Source organism: Paramisgurnus dabryanus, chromosome 6, assembly GCF_030506205.2.
Source record: "Paramisgurnus dabryanus chromosome 6, PD_genome_1.1, whole genome shotgun sequence".
NCBI lineage: Eukaryota > Metazoa > Chordata > Actinopteri > Cypriniformes > Cobitidae > Paramisgurnus > Paramisgurnus dabryanus.
In genome coordinates this window covers 14,279,611-14,300,444 of record NC_133342.1, presented here as the reverse complement: position 1 = coordinate 14,300,444, position 20,834 = coordinate 14,279,611, and the positions used below count along the sequence as shown (strand labels likewise).

General features: G+C 37.0%; 3 protein-coding genes across 3 annotated transcripts; all 3 read right to left on the bottom strand.

The window, feature by feature from the left end:
* Window positions 1-187: 187 nt before the first annotated feature.
* LOC135747231 (uncharacterized) lies at window positions 188-4,262 on the bottom strand. Its single transcript, XM_065265872.1, has 3 exons — window positions 3,954-4,262; window positions 2,360-2,382; window positions 188-2,213 (listed from the first exon to the last, which is right to left on the bottom strand). The coding sequence occupies exons 1-3, from the start codon at window positions 4,233-4,235 to the stop codon at window positions 755-757; spliced, it is 1,764 nt and encodes a 587-aa protein (XP_065121944.1). The 5' UTR covers window positions 4,236-4,262; the 3' UTR covers window positions 188-754.
* Window positions 4,263-6,984: 2,722 nt separating this feature from the next.
* Window positions 6,985-13,246, bottom strand: LOC135747222 (uncharacterized). The gene is made up of 3 exons (XM_065265863.1): window positions 12,907-13,246; window positions 8,574-8,596; window positions 6,985-8,428 (listed from the first exon to the last, which is right to left on the bottom strand). Exons 1-3 carry the CDS (start codon window positions 13,165-13,167, stop codon window positions 7,171-7,173), a joined length of 1,542 nt encoding a protein of 513 aa, XP_065121935.1. The 5' UTR covers window positions 13,168-13,246; the 3' UTR covers window positions 6,985-7,170.
* Window positions 13,247-14,615: 1,369 nt separating this feature from the next.
* On the bottom strand, window positions 14,616-18,133 carry LOC135747207 (uncharacterized). Its single transcript, XM_065265860.2, has 3 exons — window positions 17,863-18,133; window positions 17,302-17,324; window positions 14,616-17,124 (listed from the first exon to the last, which is right to left on the bottom strand). The coding sequence occupies exons 1-3, from the start codon at window positions 18,121-18,123 to the stop codon at window positions 15,699-15,701; spliced, it is 1,710 nt and encodes a 569-aa protein (XP_065121932.1). The 5' UTR covers window positions 18,124-18,133; the 3' UTR covers window positions 14,616-15,698.
* Window positions 18,134-20,834: the final 2,701 nt, after the last annotated feature.

Here is a 20,834-nt window from a genome sequence, read left to right as displayed (position 1 = left end):
ATTCACAGGTAGTCCTATTTTTTGTACCTGCCTCTAAACATCATGTAAAAATGCAAAGTGTTTTACTGCCCATTTCACACGAAGGTTAGGATAAGTGAAAGACTTTATTGAAACAAGTAAAAAGTATGAACATTCAAGAAAGACAACAGTAAAATTGTCTGTACGTCATTTAAAACAAAATGCTAAGAAAGATTAATATATTCATTGTGTTAGTATAGTTGATTAGTCACAACACTTTAAAATAAAAAGTATTACTATTAAATGGCAGTAAAATTTCCTTTAATTCATCTCATTTTAAAGAAATTCAGGATGGAACCACACCAATTGACAACTTTATACTGTTCACATTCCATTGGGAAATAACTTAACAGCAATGTAAACACTGAATTAATAAATGGCTTATATCAATTTAGTAGTAACTACTGTATGCCTACCTTTTAATTAAGCACTTTAAAAACTTGTTAAACACTTGTAAAACCAAAAAATGGAAAAAAAATTGTCAAAGCATACCAAAGTGAGGTATAAACTGATATGCACGTCAAGTATACAAAACCAAATAGCATGCATATAGACGTAACCACAGCCTTTCACTGCAGTGAATTTTTAGAAAAAACAAACAATACTTTTTTTCTAATGATGTATTATTTGTTTTAGATGATCGCTAATAAGGTCGCTTTTCTTAGATTTAATCTTCTCATGCTTCATTTCCCCTGGATAGTGCAGCTGGTCAGTAACCAGTTATCCCTTGTATTATTTATGGCTTTTCATCATCAATGTGCACCATCTTCTGGTGCTTCCTCAGGTATGCCACTGAGCTGAAACTCTTCTCGCACTCGGCGCAGTGGTACATTTTCTTACCCAAGTGTTGCTCCATGTGCTTCTTCAAGCAACTTGCAGAGCTCAGGCATTTTCCACACTCTGAGCATTTCCATTTTTCTGCATGAACATCTTGATGACTTTTGAGGACGTCTTGGCGAGTGAAGGTTTTGCCACAGGTGCTGCAGGAGAAGAGGGATTTCCTGGAGTGAATGTTTTGATGTTTACAGAGAATTGATGACGACTTGAAGGCTAAACCGCATTGAGAACACTTATAAGGTCTTTTATCAGTGTGGATCAACTTGTGGCTTTTCAGGGTATCGAGTCTGTTAAAGCTCTTTCCACACTTCTCACAGTGGTAAGGTTTGTCCTCAGAGTGAACGACTTTGTGGCTCCTCAGCGAACTGTTGAAGCGAAACCTCATATCACAGATTGAGCACTTGTACCGTTTTTCCTCTGAATGTACAGCCTGATGTTTGGTGCAATCACCTGATAAACGAAAGCTTTTGCCACACTGTTCACAGCTGTAAGGCTTCTCTTCACTGTGAATACTCTCATGCAGTTTTAGGTAGAAGGGAAGTTTGAAGGATTTGCTGCAGTAGGTGCACTTGTAAGGGGTGTCAGAGCTGTGGGTCTTTATGTGTGATGTCAGGTGGCTCATCCTTTTGAAGCTTTTCTCGCACTGTGTGCAGTGAAAGGGACGGTCGTCCTTGTGAACGACCTGATGAATGTTAAGTAGCTGCTTTGATAGGAAACTCTTCCCACACACTGAACAGCTGAATGGTTTGATCCTTGAATGGCTATAGAGGTGAGTCTCCAGCTGAACCTTTAGGACAAACTTTTTGTCGCATTGTGGACATGGAAAAGGCTTCTCGCCGGTGTGGGTCAACTTGTGGCTCCTCATAGCAGCTGCAGTGTTGAAAAGCTTCCCGCAATCATCACACCGATGAGGCAGATTTCCTGCATGCAGCCGCAGGTGAGTTTTTAGGGTACTTTTTAGAGAAAAACTTTTCCCACATTGAGAACAAGAGAACGGCTTTTCCCCTGTGTGGCTCCTTAAGTGGGACTTCAAACATTTCTCTCTGGTGAACTTTTTCTCACAGTGAGGGCAGTTAAACAGCTTCTCACCTGTGTGCAGACACATGTGTACTGTGAGTTCAGTTTTACGAGCATAACTCTTTCCACAGGTGGAACACTGATACGGCTTTCTTAAGGCGTGCACTTTTTCGTGAGCTCTCAGGTCAGATTTTTTTTCGAATCTCTTGCCGTATTTTGGACACAGGTTGGACCTCAATGATTTCGATGTAGCTGTGGGTAGTGGATGAGGTTCCTCTTCAGATTCACTTGTTGAAGGAATTACGTCATGTAGCATCACATCTGTATCCAACTGCTCGTCCCTAGAAGCACACATCAAAGTTTTTTATATGATGCAATGGAAAAGCTAATTATATGACAGCTTAAACTAAGCCAACATAAGAAGTAAAAGTTGGTTGTTCCCATTTTTATATTTCAGAGGGTTTTGTTAAAAGAAAATAGGTCTTACCTGGTTTCACTTGACTGCTCTCTCTGAAAACATATAAAACAAACATGTTAAGAATGCAGATGCTTTATAGGAAGTAAGCTGGATGTTATGTATATTCTTTAGTTGTTTTTCATTGATTCATATTTGATCTCCTATATCACCATCTGGACCACAGTAATGTCTTAATGCTGACCACAGTGTTCATTTTCTCTGATGTTTCTTCACCACTGACTTCAGTCATCTATTTATGTTAATATGGAGTGACTGTATTCTATCAGAGCAAATATGCAGTTTTTTATTGTTACAGGAGCTGTATATAACATTGACTTGTGGTTGAACTTGGAACCACAGTCTAAATAAAAAATATTGGAGATGTTTCTTTCCCTGACCCCCCTTTGTCTTGTTTTAAGTACAAATATCTTAAAATTCTTTAATCAAGATGCATTTTCTTAATAAGCAAAATTACCTAAGAAAATAACTCTAGTTTTTAGACAAAAAATTAAATAAAATTTAAGTGAATTTTTCTTGAATTAAAGATGACATTTCATTAAAATCTGACCTTTTCCATGTTTAATAATAATAATAATAATTACTTTAATTTATATAGCGCCATTCAAAAACCCAATGTGCTTAAGTGCTATAATTGACCCAGTACTTCTATCAATTTAGAAAATGTGAAAAAGATCATCCCAGTAACTTAGTTTTGGTAAACTGTTCTCTGCAGGCATGTGAAAAAATAGGTCAGTGAAATCCTTTTTGATGTCAGAAGTAGATAATACCATCCCTTAATCTGCACGATCCACCTTAAAAAAAAATTCACATTTTTGCTCACACCTGCAAAGTGGCATTTGTAACATACTATAATAAATGTAATGTTTATATATTTTTTTTGAGCTAGAACTTCTCATATGTACGTTGGGGACACCAACAATTTATTTGACATCTTAAAAAAGTCTTGTGAAATGTCCCCTTTAAGTGTTTGAGAAAAAAAAAAATTTCAAGATTTTTTCTTACCCCTTTGGCAGATTTTTTTTTTTTTTTGCTTTTTTTTGTCTAAAAACTAGACTTATTTATCTTTAATTTGTGTATTCAGTTTTATAAAATGTGAAAATATTAAAATGTTAACAATATTGGTGATAGCTATGCAAACGTGTCATCAGAGTAAATCCAGTAATGGAAAATTTTAAGTATTATAGAGAATTAAATATATTGATAAATTTTCCCTTGAAAATGTGTTTTACTTATTTAAGATATAAAAAACACAACACGGAATGTACTAAATAGACGTTTTTCTTTAGGAGAACGTTTTGCTAATCTGGATAACAAAAAAACTAACCTTGAAAAATAACGTTCTGTTAACCAAAAACTAACATAAGAGTAACGTTTAGGCAACAAAACGCAATTGTTAGTTGGGTGAATAAGGAATGACAGACAGGCTCGTGTAAGTACTAACAAAAAGGTGACATCTAGTGGACAAAGCTAGGAAATACGGGAATGACCGACAAAAAGAAATAAAAGATATTACTTTTTATTTTTGCCCAGTCCTACTCTTTTAAGATTTTTATGCAAAAAATTTACAGTTTTCTTATTAGTAAAAATGCAATGCCACACTTACCATCTCACTTTCTGCGTCCCTCACAGGGTTTGTTTTTGCTTTGCCGTCATCTGAGATTATACAAACGGTGGCAAAACATAAAACACTCGGATGCTGCTGCAGAAGCACAGAACAGCGTGTCCCCCTAAAACAAACAGGACAATCCAGAGTCTTGTTGAACTCCCAGTAGCTCTGTAAGCAGCTTTTACACAAACTGTGGCAACATTTTAAAACAACGGAGTTTTCTAAAGACGAAGAGCAAAGGTAACAATCCTTCACAGACGAAGGTGAGATGTTAGCCATGTTGTCACTGCGTTTAAGCCCACGTATTCAGACCTCAACTAGCAGACTTCTCTAAGCGCGCGCACACACCATTTAACTTCGTAAAATGGACGAGGAAAGTGCCATTTGGACGTGCGTCGCGCGCTCCGTCGCTGCAAAATGCAAGTAGCCTACAGCGGAGCCGCGTTTTTCAGCATTGAAGCACAATAACAACAACAACATCTCTTATAAAAATTTTTATTGATTTACAATCTACAAAACAGTGTAGCCTACTTTAAATGTTGATAGTTAACCTTGGAAAATAAAAAAAAATATTATAAGGAATAAGAATTCCATGTATTGTGCCTGTTATTCATGAATATGTCGATGAGCCATTACACAGAATGGGTGCTGTTTGCATCTACATCTAAAAATTACCTTATCTGAGGGATTTTATTCATTAGTATACGGAGCAGGGACAGATAACAAATGCTTTGCTTTTTTTCTACAATTTTTTTTCAGTGTTCTACTGAAAGTGTGAAAATGACCAATGGCCCCTGCACGCCGAATAGAGTGTAAATGATTGAGGTTTTACTTCCCCTCTGGGGGGGTGTCTGCTTCTTACCCCATTGCTGTGTAAAACTGGAAAAAGTAACAGGTATGTAAATGTGGCTCCCAGGGCATTCCTGTGTGACTTTCACATTGTAAAGCTTTTGACACCAACAACCAATTTTTGTAACTGTAATAAACACTTTATTTTACAGTGTATTAGGTACACATTACATTCACTTACTATCAGAGGACAAAGTAGGCTACACAACAGCATTACTTTGAGTAAAAGTACACTACAGATCAAATATTAAGGTAGAAGTTGTTTAAGTAGAGTGTTTAAGTATCAAAGGTAAATTTTCTTTGTAACACTTTACAATTAGGTTGTATTTATAAACATTAATTGAAGCATTAGCTAACTATAATTAACAATAGTATAGTTTTCATAATTTATCTTCATTTATCTCTGTTTGTTAATGTTAGTAAATGCCAATACAATTGTTCATGTTTGTTTAATGTGCTTTAACTATATACAACTTTTGATTTTAAAAATGTATTAGTGCATGAATTGATTTATTACTGTTGCATTGCTGTGTGTGATACCTAAATAACATGTCTCTAAAGCAACTTACAAAATAATTGTGGTCATGACAGCAGAAAAAATGGTAATGTTTTACAAGTTATATTTGGAATGGAAATTACGCTAGCTAACAATAAATCCTGCAGAAAATAATGCTAATAACAGTATGAAACAAAAATGATCTATTTTGGAACCAAAAGGGTGAATTTTGCCGATGAGTGACACGTTTGCATCCCTGCAACCCACCCCCCAAAAAACTTTCCCCATAAATTTAAAGTTTACATAACTCAATATAATTTTGCAGGTTGGACCACATTTAATTCTACAATATGGTTTGTTTTAAGCAAAGTTTCAAGAAATCATATATATTAAATAATACTCAAGTAGGCCTAAATTACAGATACTTAAAATGACAAATAAAAACTTCCCAAGGTCTCCAAAACCTTTAACATGAACACTGTAAAAAATATGTAATTCCCTTTTTTGAACCTAAGGTACAACGTTTTAATTTTATTTTAACAGACCCTCTCAAGACCACTATTTTGGCAGAGAATTCATATAAAGTACACTCCAGGCAGCCTTGCATGGTGTGCACAGTTTTCAAATCTATTTTGATGTCTGCACAGTGCAGCATGTGACTTGGGACGTTCATTTTAGCCAGTGACATTGTAATCAATGTGTACATTTGAGTAAACAATATTGTAAGAAAAAAATGAAGAGGACATAGAAAATCTAGATGAAGAAGTTTCAGCCTCGGAGCTCAGGTTTAAAATCTTGTTCAATTATGAATTATAATCTTAAAATGAATAACTTCACTCAGAGACTCATTTAAAGAATATTTTTCGAATCGCCATTAATAGCTGGCTTCGGTTTAATGAACAAATTTTCCATAACAAACAATAATGAATCAAAACAATAAAACGATAAGTCTTCACCACGAAGTTCGGCCCTGATCATTCTGCAACATCTGTATTTCTTCACTTTGGTCCATGCATAGCCGCAGAGAGGTTTCCTACGCCTCCCCACACTCAGACGTTTGCTCTTTTCACCTTGCAGCTCCCTATGTGGCCGAAACCATACTTCACACTTACGTATAATATCAGCAAAAATTATAACTGAACTTCATTTCACACTTATGTGGGTTTGTCAACTCTCTCACCCAACATGTCAATTTAACTACCCCACAGTTTAAAGAGACTCATATGTCTTGTGTTTACATATCTTAGCAAAGAAAAATAAGCAGAAACGATTTTCACACTCTCGCTTCTAGAAGCTTCTTTTCCATTCTACTTCTACGCGCAATGCGTATCTGTTAAAACCCACAAACACAACTACATTAACACTTTTACATTTTTGTATGCAAAGCGTATTTACTGAAAACTATAGACATCATCTTATCATCTCGTATCATTCTTATCAAAACCCTGTTTTGTTGTTCTTGTTTCTTAATTACTTGAATCATCAGGCTTGTAGTCTTGATGAACTCTTCTTTGTTTATTAAAGCGTTTTCTTCCCTTCTTGTCTTTTCTCTGCTTCTTTTTAATCCGTCTGTCTTTTTCTTTTTGCAGACCTTGATTGATCAGATCAGTGACATTAATTTCAGTCTGCTGTGGGCGACTAGTATATTGCATTTCATCTTGTATATGATCTGATACACATATCTGATGATGATGTTTTAGATGGTGGCTCCTAACAAATTCTTTACCAAACTGAGTATCATAAGGTCTCTCTTCTGAATCGTGAGTGAATCAAAGAGTGAATCGTCTCATATCACGCAATGGGAGCAAGTGTGCTCCATCTCTCCTGAATGTTGCAGCTGGTGAGTAACCAGTATCCCTTTGGTATTATTTAGAGCTTCTCATCAATGTGCGCCATCTTCTGGTGCTTCCTCAGGTATGCCACTGATCTAAAACTCTTCTCGCACTCACCACAGTGGTACATTTTCTTTTCAAAGTGTTGCTCCATGTGCAACTTCAAGCTACTTGCCGAGCTCAGACATTTTCCACACTCAGAGCATTTGTAGACTTTAATCCCTGCATGAACGTCTTGATGAATTTTGAAGTATTTTTGGTTAAAGCTCTTTCCACACTTCTCACAGCGGTAAGGGTTGTCCTCAGAGTGAATGACTTGGTGGTCCCTCAAGTAACTGCTATAGCGAAACCTCTTATCACAGATTGAGCACTTGTACCGTTTTTCCTCTGAATGTACAGCCTGATGTTTGGTGCAATCACCTGATAAACGAAAGCTTTTTCCACACTGCTCACAGGTGTAAGGCTTCTCTTCGCTGTGAATACTCTCATGCAGTTTTAGGTAGAAGGGAAGTTTAAAGGATTTGCTGCAGTAGGTGCACTTGTAAGGGGTGTCAGAGCTGTGGGTCTTTATGTGTGATGTCAGATGGCTCATCCTTTTGAAGCTTTTCTCGCACTGTGTGCAGTGAAAGGGGCGGTCGTCCTTGTGAACGACCTGATGAGTGTTAAGTACCTGCTTCGTTACGAAACTCTTCCCACACACTGAACAGCTGAATGGTCTGATCCCCAAATGGCAATTCAGGTGAATCTTCAGCTCATCCTTTGTTATAAACCCTTTGTCACATTGTGGACATGGAAAAGGCTTTTCGCCGGTGTGGGTCGGCTTGTGCAGTCTCATTGCTGCTGAAGTGTTGAAAAGCTTTCCGCAATGATCACACTGATGAGGCAGATTACCAGCATGCACCCGCAGGTGATTTTTTAGGGTACTTTTTACAGAAAAACTTTTCCCACATTGAGAACAAGTGAACGGCTTTTCCCCTCCGTGGCTCCTTAAGTGGGACCTCAAAGACATCTCTTGAGTGAACTTTTTGTTGCAGTAAGAGCAGTTAAACAGATTCTCACCTGTGTGCAGACGCATGTGTAAAGCGAGCCTATATTTGCCAGCATAACTCTTTCCACAGGTGGAGCACTTGTGCGGCCTTTTTAAGATGTGCACCTTCTCGTGGGCTCTCAGGTCAGATTTTCTTTTGAAGCTCTTGCCACATTTTGGGCACAGGTTGGACCTCAGTGAAGTAACAGGAGGTTCCTCTTCACATTTATTCTGCCGCAGCATCACATCTGTATCGACCTCCTCATCCCTAAAGGCATAAATCAAAAGGTTTTGAAGAGAATGTAAAAGCTGAATCTGTGAAAGCTAAACTACGCCAACATAAGACAGTTAATGGATTTAACATTTTTTATTTCAAAGTGTTTGTATACAAAGGATAAATATTTGAAGCTCACCTGGTTTCACTTGACTGCTCCCTCTGAAAACAAATAAACATGTTTAGTATAGGTGCTCTCTGCTAGGAAGTGAGTTTGATGCTTAAGCTGCTATCTGTAATTTTTTCCTTTAAAAACATAGTAATTAAGTGCATAAAATTAGTGTTAAAAACTGTCATATCACCCTAATTTGCATTAGAATGCTCAATATATGATTATTAAAGCAACTCTAAAGAGTTTTTGCTCTTGGCTCCCCCTACAGGTTGGAAGCGGAATTGTCCATTACCACTGTCGTAAATAATTTAGCCTACTGTAGCAAAGCTGGCTCTGATTGGATTGTAGGTCTGCCGTAAAGCAAGTTTTTGTAGTTTTCACTCGAACTACAGGACTGCGACCATAGATATGTATATAAAGGCTAGATGGCTCAAGGCGGAGTCAGCTGTGTCGTCACTTGGCGGCCATCTTAGGTCAGTGCTGCCATAGTGCTGCTCCCTGCTGCTGTGGACGGAAGGTGAGTGACATACGCCAACTAAAATGCTCGTAACTTGCTGAATTCTTGACGGATTTACAAACGGTTTGGTTTTTTACAAACGTTATTAACGTGGCTACAATTCTGGATGCTTTAACATGTTTCATGAATTTTTTATTTATTTTTAGTATACGTATTCAGTGTCATAGGTACATCTTTGACGTTTATAACAACCAATCCGTTTGAAAATCGGTAAAAAATTAAGCAAGTTATGGTCATTTAAAAGTACCTGCATCATTAAAACTCAATGCTACGAGTGAGCGAGCGCCCTGTCCTAAGATGGCCGCCAAAATGCGGACGTTCCACTCAATTGGCCATCAGCGCGGACGAGCCATCTAGCCTTTATATACATATCTATGACTGCGACCCAACGGTTGGAAACTTCTTTAGTGCGGTTTTGAGATGGTCCTCACTGCGGAACACAACATCCAGGGGGCGGGGTTGGATCTAGATCCAACTTCTCCCACTTTATATCCTTTGTTCCGCCAAATGAACCAGTATATTTGCGTTGTTGCAGCTCGCAATTAGTTGCAACCTGTGGTCGCCAACGTTTGCTCTTATCAATTTAAGTGTACGTTTGATTAATAATATAGTTGAGAAAGATTCATAATTTAGAAAGTATCACAGTTAGGTGTAAGGAGAGGTATGGACACGTTCCCGACAGTTTGATATCACTGAAGGGATTTATTTGCACATTATCCCACTTATTACACAGCTATTCCTATACGAGTAAATATAAAAACAAATTTATTTGATATCTTTTATTAGCAAATAAAAAAAAGTAAACCATCTACGAGGGAAACCTGTTTCCTAATGGCTGTAAGCAAAGACGCGTTAAAACAAGTTCAAAGTCCATACAAGATAAACATTCAATTTATTAATTTCTAAATAACATGCCATAGCCTATATATTTTAATAATTAGCCTATGCATATTTATACTGTATCCATTAATAGGTCTTAAACTGCATGTGGGAAGATTACTCATAGTAGGCTTACCCGAAATGTTTTACTCCAAAACATTATAGCAAAAAACTTACATTTCACCCTAAATGTATGTGACAAAATGACGAAATACGCACGAGCGCTGTGTTCCCACGGCTGTGTTCCCAGCAGGTATTCAGCGCCAGACGCGTTGGTGACTTAGGAAATCTGTCATATCTTTGCTTTGTGAATACCTCTAAAGCCCATATACTAGTGACATAAATTACTTCCTCACGTTGATTCTCTCGTTCGAATTTCCAATATCGCTGTCGTAAGAAGAAAGTTATAAGCGAAGCAAAATTTTCTCGTGTTTGGCATTGAAATCCTCTATGAAGGCGAGTATTTTTTTGTTTCAAATCAAAAACTTTTGATAGAATATACATTTAACTTGAATTAGGTGAAGTTTGGGATTGATTGTAACATTCGCATTTGCTTTTTTAAGATCCGCAAGTGACGTTGTTCAAAAGCAGAATTGCCCATTCAATCATATTGGCTTCCAAAACTTCTCCGTTTTCATCAATCCGTGCAGTATTTTTCAAAGTAATCATACAGAACGAAGGATTAGAATCTCTAGATTACATTATTGGCATGATTTTGTCAAACATATAAATAAATAAATACATGCATGCAACATGCATGCATTTATTGATTTATTAATGATAAATAACAATCATCAATTAATGTATTAATAATATCTGACCATTTAAATTGCTCGCCAGCATTATTAGTCAATTAAGAAATATTAAAGAAACAATGAAATGTTTCTTTAATATATAAAAATACAGCAATTTTATTTGAGAGGGCTTTGATTTCATATGGAAAGATATGCGTGGATTGATGCTCTCGGTTTCATTAATTAGTGGTTAATCAAAAATAATAACATTTTTATATAATATCTTTTAAAAAGATGTCATCGTAATCTTGTTGGGCTTTTAATTACCTACAATGTGGTGTTTGAATTATGCAAATAGACCAAGAAATGAGGAAGTTATTATATTTTAAAGTGTTTGGTCAAGCGGAAGAGGACAAGAGGTCACAGTTTTTCATAGTTTTATCGTTTTAATTGGGTACAAAAATGCCCCCAAATTTTCGAGTTAAAAAATTCCATAACTTATTTAATAATTATCCGATTTTAATAATTTAAAAACCATGTTAAAGTTATTTTTATTATCTATCATATGGTTATAATTATATATGAATTTTCTAGTATTTATATTTTTTTGTCACATACCTACTAAAGGCACTACTTTTATTGTAGTCATAAGTAAAGTTAGTTTTTATGTCAAAATAATAACTTAATTTAGTTACGACTTAATGCGGAACTGGTACGCAGCAACACGTGTATGACGTGTCTTGTGGTAAAACTGCCGACCAATGGGATATCTGGATCGGGATCCAGCTCCGCCCCTGGATCTAAATCCAACCCCGCCCCCTGGATGTCGCGTTCTGCAGTGAGGCGCTGGCGGTTTTGGCCGATAGAGGGCTGCAAAGCGAATATGAAAGTTCACCCTGTTTCGAGTGAATGAACGACTGAAACTTTTTTGGAACCGTTATTTTACGTAAAAAAAACTCTGTAGTGTAAGCTTTTCTTTTCGTTTTAGTTTATTAATTATATTCATAACTGTATTGTGGTGTTATCTCATAACAGAGTTGACTATTGAGTCATAAGTAAATTGAGTAACTGACAGAGTAATTTCTCCTGACATGAGAGATCTAAAGAGCTAAATCTAAACTTTGGATCTAGGATTTAACATTTTTGACAAAGCATAAATTATCACTGTAAAATGAAAATATCAGAGATCACACTGAAATATGCTGTGTGAACATTTCCATACTCATAAAAGCTATACAACTTTACCGTTATAATGTTGCACATAATCTCCACCTGAAATCACAAGCCAGATGAGACTTAATACATTTACAATTTCTTAAGGGAAATGGTGCATTATGAGTAGGGTATAAGATTCAGATTGTCTAATGCTTTCCAAAGTGAATGAAGTCCGATATCGCGTCAGTGTACGCAAACCGCTGCAACGCACACACGGTGTCTACTAGCGCGTTTGTTGGGCTAGAAGGGATACAGCTACAGACAAAATATCGTGAAATCTCGCCGGATGAGCGCGGTTTTCATCCTAATCCTTCCCCAAACCTAACCCTAACCCCAAAATTTCACGGAATTTATCCGTAGATGTATCATATTTAGCTGAAACAGCTGTTTATCATCCTATTCCTACCCCAAACCTAACCGTAAACCCAACATCTCGCGAGATTTGTCCGTAGCTTTATAACCTCTTGCCAGAACTGTCCAGCGCGACTGCACAGAGCGGATCATATGCGCGCGCAAACCTGCGCCGAGGAAATCAAACATCACAAACGGTTGTTTGGTGACACCCTCAACATTATAATCAACACTAACGAGTTAGAAGAAAAGACAAACACCGCATACACACAAACATAAATTGCACATCAACGTTGCTCTGTAATAGCACTTCCATATCTAAATCCCACTCTCTTAGACTTTATTTTTAAACAACTGTGTTGCTCACAATCTGTCAAATGCTGCTTTGCTGGCTGTAAATGAAACGCTTTTGTTTATTTAGAAAAACGGAAAGGGTCTTCTTGATAGTTCAGTACTGGCTTCCTGTTTCAGTTAAAATGATGTCACGACTCACGACATAAAATAATGCTTCACGTTCCAATGCACTTCGGCTTTTAAAGTAATAATGAAAATAAATAAATGTGTGTGCCTTTTGATAAGACAGAGTCGTACTTCTTTTCAAGATCATTCATGCAGAGTATATGAATTTTTTTCTTGAGTGACGTGCAATATGCAGCACACTTACCATCTTACTTTCTGCATTCTTCACATGATTTGGTTTGATGTTGTTGCCATCTGAAAAGTGATAAAGACTCAAATCCTGCAGAATCACAGAACAGTGAGTCTCCATCAAACAAACAGGACAACCCAGAGTCTTGTTGAACTCCCAGTAGCTATGTACGCAGCTTTTACACAAACTGTGAGAGCATCTTAATACAACCGAGTCTTTTAAAGAAGAAGAGCAAAGATAACAGTCTTTCACAGGTGATAGTGAGGAGATAGCCATGTCACGCACAGGAAGGACAAAAAAAGAAAAAAAATCCTTGAAGATAAAGATAACAGATTAGTTATGTACGGATGGGCAGATCGACACGCGTCTTCGACACACTAGTGCAGTTTAAAACCGTGTTCCGGAGCATTGTTTCAAATGAGGCTGTCACGTGACCTGTAGAAAGCCGCTCACTTCGATTTTTTTTTAAATACATGGGATATAAATGGAGCTGATTTAAGTCCCAGGCTGCACAGCAGAACAAAAATATTCTTCATATGTAATTTCGTTTGTATTTATGTTTTTTTTTTTAAATGTGCATGTTTGTAAGGAACACACAAAAATGGTGCAGCAAAATACAGTTATCATTTATTGGTGAAACATATAGCCTACGGTTGAGAAGGTGACAAATGTTTGCTGCAAGTAAAATGAAAAACAGAAAGTCTTAATTGTACTGTTTTGCAAAATACAATCAAATTTGAAAACTCTTGAGCTGCACACAAAAAATTTATGAAATATGCAAATATATATTAATTCTTTATTCTTATTTGTATAGTCAGACTCATAACACTTATATATTAAAGGTAATACCTGACAGTATAATATTTCCATTTTATTTATTTTCATTTTATTTAACAAGCTAAATTGCGATGCAAAAATTAACCGTTTTACAGTTCAACCCCGCAAAGTTAAAGAGTAAGTAAACCCTAAACCAACTTTTTTTAGTTAAAGGCGGAGTGCACAATTTCTGAAAAACAGTTTGGAAAAGGGAGTCAGGCCACTACCAAAACACACTTGTAGCCAATCAGCAGTAAGGGGCGTGTCTTCTAACGGACATTGTTACCTGGGGTAGGGGCGTGATTGTTTAGGTGATTTCAAATATCAACACTGGCTTTTAAAATTGTCCACCTTTAATAATCTATAAGAATGGGGCTTTAGTAGTGCTGTTGGTTGATTTGAGAAACTTTTTTGACATTTATGTATAAAGTGTTTCAATGCTACAATATATGCAATAATTTTCTTGCATTTTTCAAATATTGCCAGTGGTGGAGTCAGGATCAAATGAGGGGTTTAGTTACTCTTTAAGTAAGGAATAATTGACGACGGGCCATTGAATTATAAGAAAATAATGCACACACAAGGTGGTAAAATAGGCACCACGGGTGTGCATTATTGTCAAATATTTCAAAGGACCAGAGTCAATTATTCCTCTTATACCACGGTTACCACAAACATTGCTCTGGTGCCTATTTTTTAGACATTTGACAAGTTAGGTGTGAGGTTATCGAAAAACAATGCATACCCATTGAATTTTCTAAACCAAGACCTGTGGTATAAATACAAATATATCACTGTTTTAACTGTAATTCAACAGGATAAACTCTAAACACTATGTAGGAATACATAAAAACTTAAAGCATACTGTGCCAAAGTGCTGTTCAAAGATAAAGTACTGGCCAAAAGTGATGTATGGGGAGGTATATTTGTACAATATTTGCTTTTAACTTCCGCTTAATATATTTGATTGTAATGGATGAAACACTAAACTCTTAAGGTATTTGTTGGAAAAAATTACTTGGCAAATACACAAACTAGAACATTATGGAATGTGGGTTTTATTTGAATATACAAAAATGCATAGAAAAAATGAAAAGCTTAAAAAGAAATCAAGCATACATTGACTAAAGTTTCATCTGTTATTAAGGCTGATTCTCTTGCAGTAATATTTTAGCCATTCTCCTGGGTCTTGACTCCATAAGCTTTGTAGAGGTATTTTTTGAATGAAAAATATATTTTAAAAGAATTTAATACAAATCTAATTACATTCATATATGATAATAATAATAATGCATATATAGGGGCAGTTGTAGCCTATGTTAGAGAGTCAGGTTTGTAACCTGAGAGTTGCCTAACTTGATTGCTCCTCGGGCGCTGGGATGGCTGCATGCTCCAGGTGTATGTGTTCACAACTTGCAGTGCGTGTGTTCACTACTCACTGGGATGAGTTAAATGCAGAGGTCACATTTCGGGTACGTGTTGCATATACTTGACAAGCTTGTCACTTTCAATTTACACTTTCATATAAAACTACCTACATAGCAAAATCACCAGTGTTAAATGTACACTGCTTTGGTGGTACTCATATAAACACCAGCAGTGTACATTTAGCAATGGTGATTTTTCTGTGTTTTATACAGTATTATATAGTAACTACATTTTACTAAAGTGTAACCAAAGCCTGCACGGCTAACAAAGAAGGAGAAATCTGATATTTTTTGTAGAAAAACAATAAAACAAACACAATCCTGATTTTTGTCTCTTACTATTTAGTTTTTGATTATGTTTTAGATTGTGGCTCCTGATAAATTCTTTACCAAATTCTTGGTATCATTGAGGTCTCTCTTTGAATCGTAAGTGAATCAAAGAGTGAATTGTCTCATATGACTGATCGTCTCTATTCGTCTACATCTTCCCGCAATGGGATCAAGTGTGCTCCTTCTCTCCTGAATGTTGCAGCTGGTAAGTAACCAGTGTCACTTGGGTATTATTTAGAGCTTCTCATCAATGTGCACCTTCTTTTGGTGCTTCCTCAGGTATGACACTGATCTGAAACTCTTCTCACACTCAGCACAGTGGTACATTTTCTTTTCAAAGTGTTCCTCCATGTGCTTCTTCAAGCAACTTGCCGCGCTCAGACATTTTCCACACTCAGAGCATTTGTAGATTTGAATTCCTGCATGAACGTCTTGATGATATTTGAAGGAATTTTGGCGAGTGAAGGTTTTGTCACAGATGCTGCAGTGCAGCAGGGTCTTGGAGTGAATCATTTTGTGAAACCTAAGCGAATTTGAAGTCTTGAAGGCCAAACCACATTGAGAACACTTATAAGGTCTTTCATCAGTGTGGATCGCTTTATGTTTTTTCAGGGTATCAAGTCTGTTAAAGCTCTTTCCACACTTCTCACAGTGGTAAGGTTTGTCCTCAGAGTGAACGACTTTATGGCTCCTCAGCGAACTGTTGAAGCGAAACCTCATATCACAGATTGAGCACTTGTACCGTTTTTCCTCTGAATGTACAGCCTGGTGTTTGGTGCAATCACCTGATAAACGAAAGCTTTTTCCACACTTCTCACATCTGTAAGGCTTCTCTTTACTGTGAATACTCTCATGCAGTTTTAGGTAGAAGGGAAGTTTGAAGGATTTGTTGCAGTAGGTGCACTTGTAAGGGGTGTCAGAGCTGTGGGTCTTTATGTGTGATGTCAGGTGGCTCATCCTTTTGAAGCTTTTCTCGCACTGTGTGCAGTGAAAGGGGCGGTCGTCCTTGTGAACGACCTGATGAGTGTTAAGTACCTGCTTCGTTAGGAAACTCTTCCCACACACTGAACAGCTGAATGGTTTGATCCCCGAATGGCTATTCAGGTGAATCTTCAGCTCATCCTTTGTTATAAACCCTTTGTCACATTGTGGACATGGAAAAGGCTTTTCGCCGGTGTGGGTCGGCTTGTGCAGTCTCAATGCTGCTGAAGTGTTGAAAAGCTTCCCGCAATGATCACACTGATGAGGGAGATTACCAGCATGCAACCGCAGGTGAGTTTTTAGGGTACTTTTTAGAGAAAAACTTTTACCACATTGAGAACAAGTGAACGGCTTTTCCCCTCCGTGGCTCCTTAAGTGGGACCTCAAAGACATCTCTTGAGTGAACTTTTTGTTGCAGAAAGAGCAGTTAAACAGATTCTCACCTGTGTGGAGCCGTATGTGTAAAGCGAGCCTATATTTGCCAGCATAACTCTTTCCACAGGTGGAGCACTGGTGCGGCTTTGCTAAGATGTGCACCTTCTCGTGGGCTCTCAGGTCAGATTTTCTTTTGAAGCTCTTGCCACATTTTGGGCACAGGTTGGACCTCAGTGAAGTAGCAGGAGGTTCCTCTTCACATTTATTTTCCCCCATCATCACAACTGTATCGACCTCCTCATCCCTAAAAGCATAAATCAAAGGTTTTGAAGAGAATGTAAAAGCTGAATCTGTGAAAGCTAAACTACGCCAACATAAGACAGTTAAGACTGTTGGATTTAACATTTTTTATTTCAAAGTGTTTATATACAAAGGAGAAATATTTGAAGTCAGATATTTTCATAAAAAGATAAATGCTCACCTGGTTTCACTTGACTGCTCCCTCTGAAAACAAATAAACATGTTTAGTATAGGTGCTCTCTGCAAGGAAGTGAGTTTGATGCTAAAGCTGCTATCTGTAAATTTCCTCGGCGCAGAAATCAAACATTATAAACAACACTAACGAGTTAAAAAAAAGACAAACACCGCTGCATACAAACATCCATTGCACATCAACGTTGTTTTTATTCTGTAATAGCACTTGGCATATATCTACATCCCACTAGACTTTTTTAATACAAGTGTTGCTCACAATCTGTCAAATGCTGCTTTGCTGGCTATAAATGAAACGCTTTTATTTAGAAAAACGGAAAGGGTCGATAGTTCAGTACTGGTTTCCTGTTTCAGTTAAAATGATGTCACGACTTACGACATAAAATAATGCTGCACGTTCCAATGCACTTCGGCTTTTAAAGTAATAATAAAAGTCTGTTAAATAAATGTGTGTGCCTTTTGATAAGACAGAGTCCTTCTTCTTTAAAAGATCATTCATTTAGAAAATATGATTTTTTTTCTTGAGTGACATAATATGCAGCACACTTACCATCTTACTTTCTGCATTCCTCTCATGATGTGGTTTGATGTTGCTGCCATCTGAAAAGTGAGAAAGACTCAAATCCGGCAGAAGCACAGAACAGCGAGTCTCCATCAAACAAACAGGACAATCCAGAGTCTTGTTGAACTCCCAGTAGCTCTGTAAGCAGCTTTTACACAAACTGTGAGAGCATCTTAAAACAACCGAGTCTTTTAAAGAAGAAGAGCAAAGATAACAGTCTTTCAAAGGTGATAGTGAGGAGATAGCCATGTCACGACACAGGCAGGGGGAAAAATAAAAAAATCCTTGAAGATAAAGATAACAGCGCGCACGCACACACGCGCGCGCACACACACGGTCCAACCTACCCCAATGTCACAAAAACCTGTTGCTGACACTTCCTGTGTCCCCATAAACCATGGTAATAGCATAGTTAACGTCATTATACACTATCCATGACCCGTAAACCACATTTGCACCCCCCCCCCCACACACACGTGCAGTTTAAAACAGTGTTCCGAAGCATTGTTTCAAATTAAGCTGTCACGTGACATGTAAACCCCCTCACTTCGATTTTTTTTAATAGTAGCTACATGGGATATAAACGGAGCTGATTTAAGTACCAGGCACCACAGCAAAACAAAAATATTCTTCATGTAATTGCATTTGTATTTGTGTTTTTTAAAATGTGCATGTTTGTAAGGAACACACACAAATTGTTCAATAAAAATATACAGTTATATTTTTGGTGAAACATACGATTTAGAAGGTGAACAAACAAATGTTTGATGCCATTAAAATGAAAATCAGTAAGTCTTAACTGTACTGTTTTGCAAAATACAATAAAATTTAAAAACTCACTCATGAGCCGCCATTTTCCTGATGGCGTGTATTAAACAGACAAATAAACCTTACAATAACATCCCAAAAATATCATTTTAGTTGGTGTAGGAATTTTTATTGACCACCAGATGGCGAAGTAGAGCGCTGTGTCAAAAGCTTCGAAGCACCATCGCAGTTGTAAGCATAGATATGTATATAAAGGCTAGATGGCTCGTCCGCGCTGATGGCCAATTGAGTGGAACGTCCGCATTTTGGCGGCCATCTTAGGACAGGGCGCTCGCTCACTCGTAGCATTGAGTTTTAATGATGCAGGTACTTTTAAATGACCATAACTTGCTTATTTTTTTACCGATTTTCAAACGGATTGGTTTGTTATAAACGTCAAAGATGTACCTATGACACTGAATACGTATACTAAAAATAAATAAAAAATTCATAAAACATGTTAAAGCATCCTGAATTATAGCCACGTTGATAACGTTTGTAAAAAACCAAACCGTTTGTAAATCCGTCAAGAATTCAGCAAGTTACGAGCATTTTAGTTGGCGTATGTCACTCACCTTCCGTCCACAGCAGCAGGGAGCAGCACTATGGCAGCACTGACCTAAGATGGCCGCCAAGTGACGACACAGCTGACTCCGCCTTGAGCCATCTAGCCTTTATATACATATCTATGGTTGTAAGAGCCTCACTGCTTCAGAAGCTTGGCAAATGTTGCTTCAGAGTCCGACCTATTTAACATGCTGTAGTTCATCAACAAATAAGTCAAATTTTCTTTCAATGACAGAAAACCAAAAATTGTGTGAGGATTAGGGTACTTTTTTGTTTAAACACAACCTAAATACCTGCAAATACTTTTAAATGTCAAACAAACTAAGTGCTTTACAAAACTCAATCATCAAATGTTTCACCATAATCCATTAATCAGATTAATCTTTAATACAAATGAGGAAAAAGATTCATGAACAGACCATCTTAAGCAGACATGCAAATTTTCTGAGTCCTATATTTCTATAAATTTTTTTCAACCATTTCAGTTTACCCGCCACTAAAGTAGAAAGTATGAACCTTCAAGACTATACAGTAAAATCTTCTGTATAAAGTTTTGATTTTAAACAAAATGCTAAAAATATGCAAATATATTTATTTCAGTATATTTGATTAGTCATAAAACTTTTATTTTAAAATAATAACTGACAGTACAATTTATTTACTTTATATATATAAACAAGGCTGAGTTTTTAATGCATTTCTTAACAAATTCAGAACCATACCTATTTACATCCCACTGTTCACTCTCCGTTGGGAAACTTAACAGTAGAGGAAAAATGCTAAAATGTTTACTAAAGCAAAGCTGTGTGAATGAATAAACAGCTTCAATAGTAACTACCTTTCAACCGATCAGAGCAGATATTAGAATAAAAATAAACATAAAACAAATAATAATACTAAAGAATAACAATAACAAGCTATGATAGCACATACCGGCAACCAGAAGCGGTCGACCCAGTTTTGCGGTTTGGTCACGTGACGTTCGACATAATCATGAATATCAGCTGACGTCACTCACATCTCAAACTTGTCTTCCGCCATTTTGAGTTTCTGAAGTGGTCGCAAAAGAACTAGAAGCCTTCAATATGTTGTGAGCATTAAATTCGCTATTTTTACAACACTAAGAAGGCTCGACACAACATAATACTTTGCTCGTAGTATCACCTGTGTCTCAAACTCAAGCATTGAAAACATTGTTTATGTACACAGAGTTTACTAAAAAGAAGGTTTTGAACAACTGACTTTGATTGTTTTGGTGTCCGCTCGCCGCCACCTTGCCAGTCAAGATGTATCATTCTCCGAATGCACCTTAAGGAGCGAGGAGAGTAAAGATGGATAGCTCCTAAAGCAAAGTTCCATATAAATGCATGGATAATTTGTTGATTTGTCGCAAGTGAAAAACAATATTGAGATTAGATATGAGATTCATTCATTCGCATTCAGAGATCGATTCTTTATGTCTGGCAAAGATGGCTAGCGGACAACATAACAGCCAAAGTCAGTGGTTCAAAACCTTTCTTTTTAGTAAACTCTGTGTACACAAACAATGTTCTCAATGTTCAGTGATCGAGTAGGCATCACACCCT